Raw genomic sequence first — 1,914 nt, 5'->3', positions numbered from 1 at the left:
GTATGGATGTATTCATATGCATCCGACAAACAGAACACATAAAACGTTTCCCCACTGACTCACAGATATCTTCAAACTTCCGCGACATATATTCAAAATATCAAGTATATGCATACTAATCACACTGTGCACAGAAACTTACTTGAATATTGGTGATGTATAATCGCATGGGACAAGGAGGATATACACACCATGTACGTATGCGATACTAAAAACCATGACAAGTATTCTACTTTACAAATATCTTCACACTAATTTATTTATACCCGTCGTTAGAATGTTTCGAACTTGTTTGCATAATGCATGCCAGGTTTCGCGCTTCACGAGAAGAAAAGGCGAGACTGAAAGCTGAATATGTATACCTTAGGTTACTATGGCGACAGGCCTAGCGATGTCGGCAATTAAATATTCACTACAGCCCACTGGACTCTTACTATGGAAATATGTATATATTATATGTTTGTATATATACGAGCGACGTACATAAAATCTTCAATAGAAATATGACTGGTTGTCATTTGCACCGTGTGTAATTACCGATAGATATATACTCACAAATGTTCATCTTGCATCAATATAATATATTTGTACTATAAACACGTGAAATCCATTTTGCCGGCTTTTTATCATTTTGAGCAATTTAACTCTTTGATACGCCGATTTTGAGTCTACGGCTACGCTCCCAGCTTCTTTTAAATATTTTAGCCAAACCTCAATACATTGTAATAGTTCAGCATATACGTTGAACGCAAACGTAAATAGTTGAACCGTTGAAACGAAAAAAGCGGGCAAGAAAGGGTCTAACCTATTTCGAGAACGAATTGAACTATATTATGTACCATTAGTTATATATTACACCTCGGAACCTCATTCTTGCACCTGTATCACACACTAAGAACAAACCAATGTAAACATTTTTAACGTAAACACGAAATTACTGCATGCGTTGACTGTTTTACGTTCTAACGTAAAAAATAGAACTTCTGGAATACTTCCTATGACTTCTCTTGAGCTTTAAACAGTACGATAGAGTACATGTACTCAGTTCCTGCGAATATGTTAAGCACAACCATAAGTACGCGCATACGTACACGTATATAACCTGCATTCTATCATATAAACCTATTGCGTATATTTTCTTCCGTAATGGCGGAGGAGAAACCTCGCGCACAGATTGAGATCATTAACAACAATGAGATGGTGCCAAGCGATCCGATCAATATGGCGGTACTTCAATCACCGCCAACGTCGACACCTGGGTCACCAACACAAGGAATGTCTGAGCCTACCAATCATAATACTACTGGAGAGCAGTACGAAATCGAAGGACTTGGCCCTGATAGTCTGGGTAAGTATGTATCACTGCTTTGCAAGTGATGGATTGCAACTAGTAGACTTGGGAATATAGTCGTGTATATGTTCAATATATATATATACATGTGTGTGTGTGTGTGTGTGTGTGTGTGTGTGTATTATATATATATGTATATGTATGTATGCATTTATGTATGTATGTTTGCATGTATATATGTTAGTATGTAAGTATTTATGTATATTTGAATGTATATATAAAAGTATATATGTATGTATATATATATATACAATATAATATATATATATATATATATGTATATATATATATATATATATATTCACATCTACATTTATATTTACATATACATTTATATTTATGTTCGCATTTATATCGGCTCTTTATATTCATATTCGTATTCATATTATGTTCATATACACATTTTTTTATTTGGTTTTATTTTTCTGCTTGAAATTGATTTATGATTTTTGCGTCTAATTTCGTCCGTATACCGTGTATACATATTATTTGTCATTAAAAGCATCTCCAAACGACCATTGTATTGTATTCATGTACGTCATCCGAGCCACTTAAGAATATGC

General features: G+C 34.1%; 2 protein-coding genes across 2 annotated transcripts in view; one reads left to right on the top strand and one right to left on the bottom strand.

Annotated features, from left to right (window-relative positions):
• The window catches only part of SARC_08361 (hypothetical protein), a 3,395-nt gene extending 2,831 nt beyond the window's left edge, over positions 1–564 (bottom strand). Inside the window, exon 1 of the mRNA XM_014297664.1 lies at positions 363–564. The gene's annotated coding sequence lies outside the window, so the exon portion shown is untranslated. The remainder of the gene's footprint in view (positions 1–362) is intronic.
• A 468-nt stretch (positions 565–1,032) lies between these two features.
• Positions 1,033–1,914, top strand: part of SARC_08360 — a 6,536-nt gene continuing 5,654 nt past the window's right edge. The window contains exon 1 of the mRNA XM_014297663.1: positions 1,033–1,348. Coding sequence (XP_014153138.1) covers positions 1,147–1,348 — 202 coding nt within the window. The 5' untranslated portion in view covers positions 1,033–1,146. The remainder of the gene's footprint in view (positions 1,349–1,914) is intronic.

The sequence above is a fragment of the Sphaeroforma arctica genome (genome assembly GCF_001186125.1).
Source record: "Sphaeroforma arctica JP610 unplaced genomic scaffold supercont1.746, whole genome shotgun sequence".
NCBI classification, from domain to species: Eukaryota; class Ichthyosporea; order Ichthyophonida; genus Sphaeroforma; species Sphaeroforma arctica.
The sequence above is the reverse complement of the archived record's forward strand: the minus strand, read 5'-3'. Positions and strand labels throughout refer to the sequence as shown.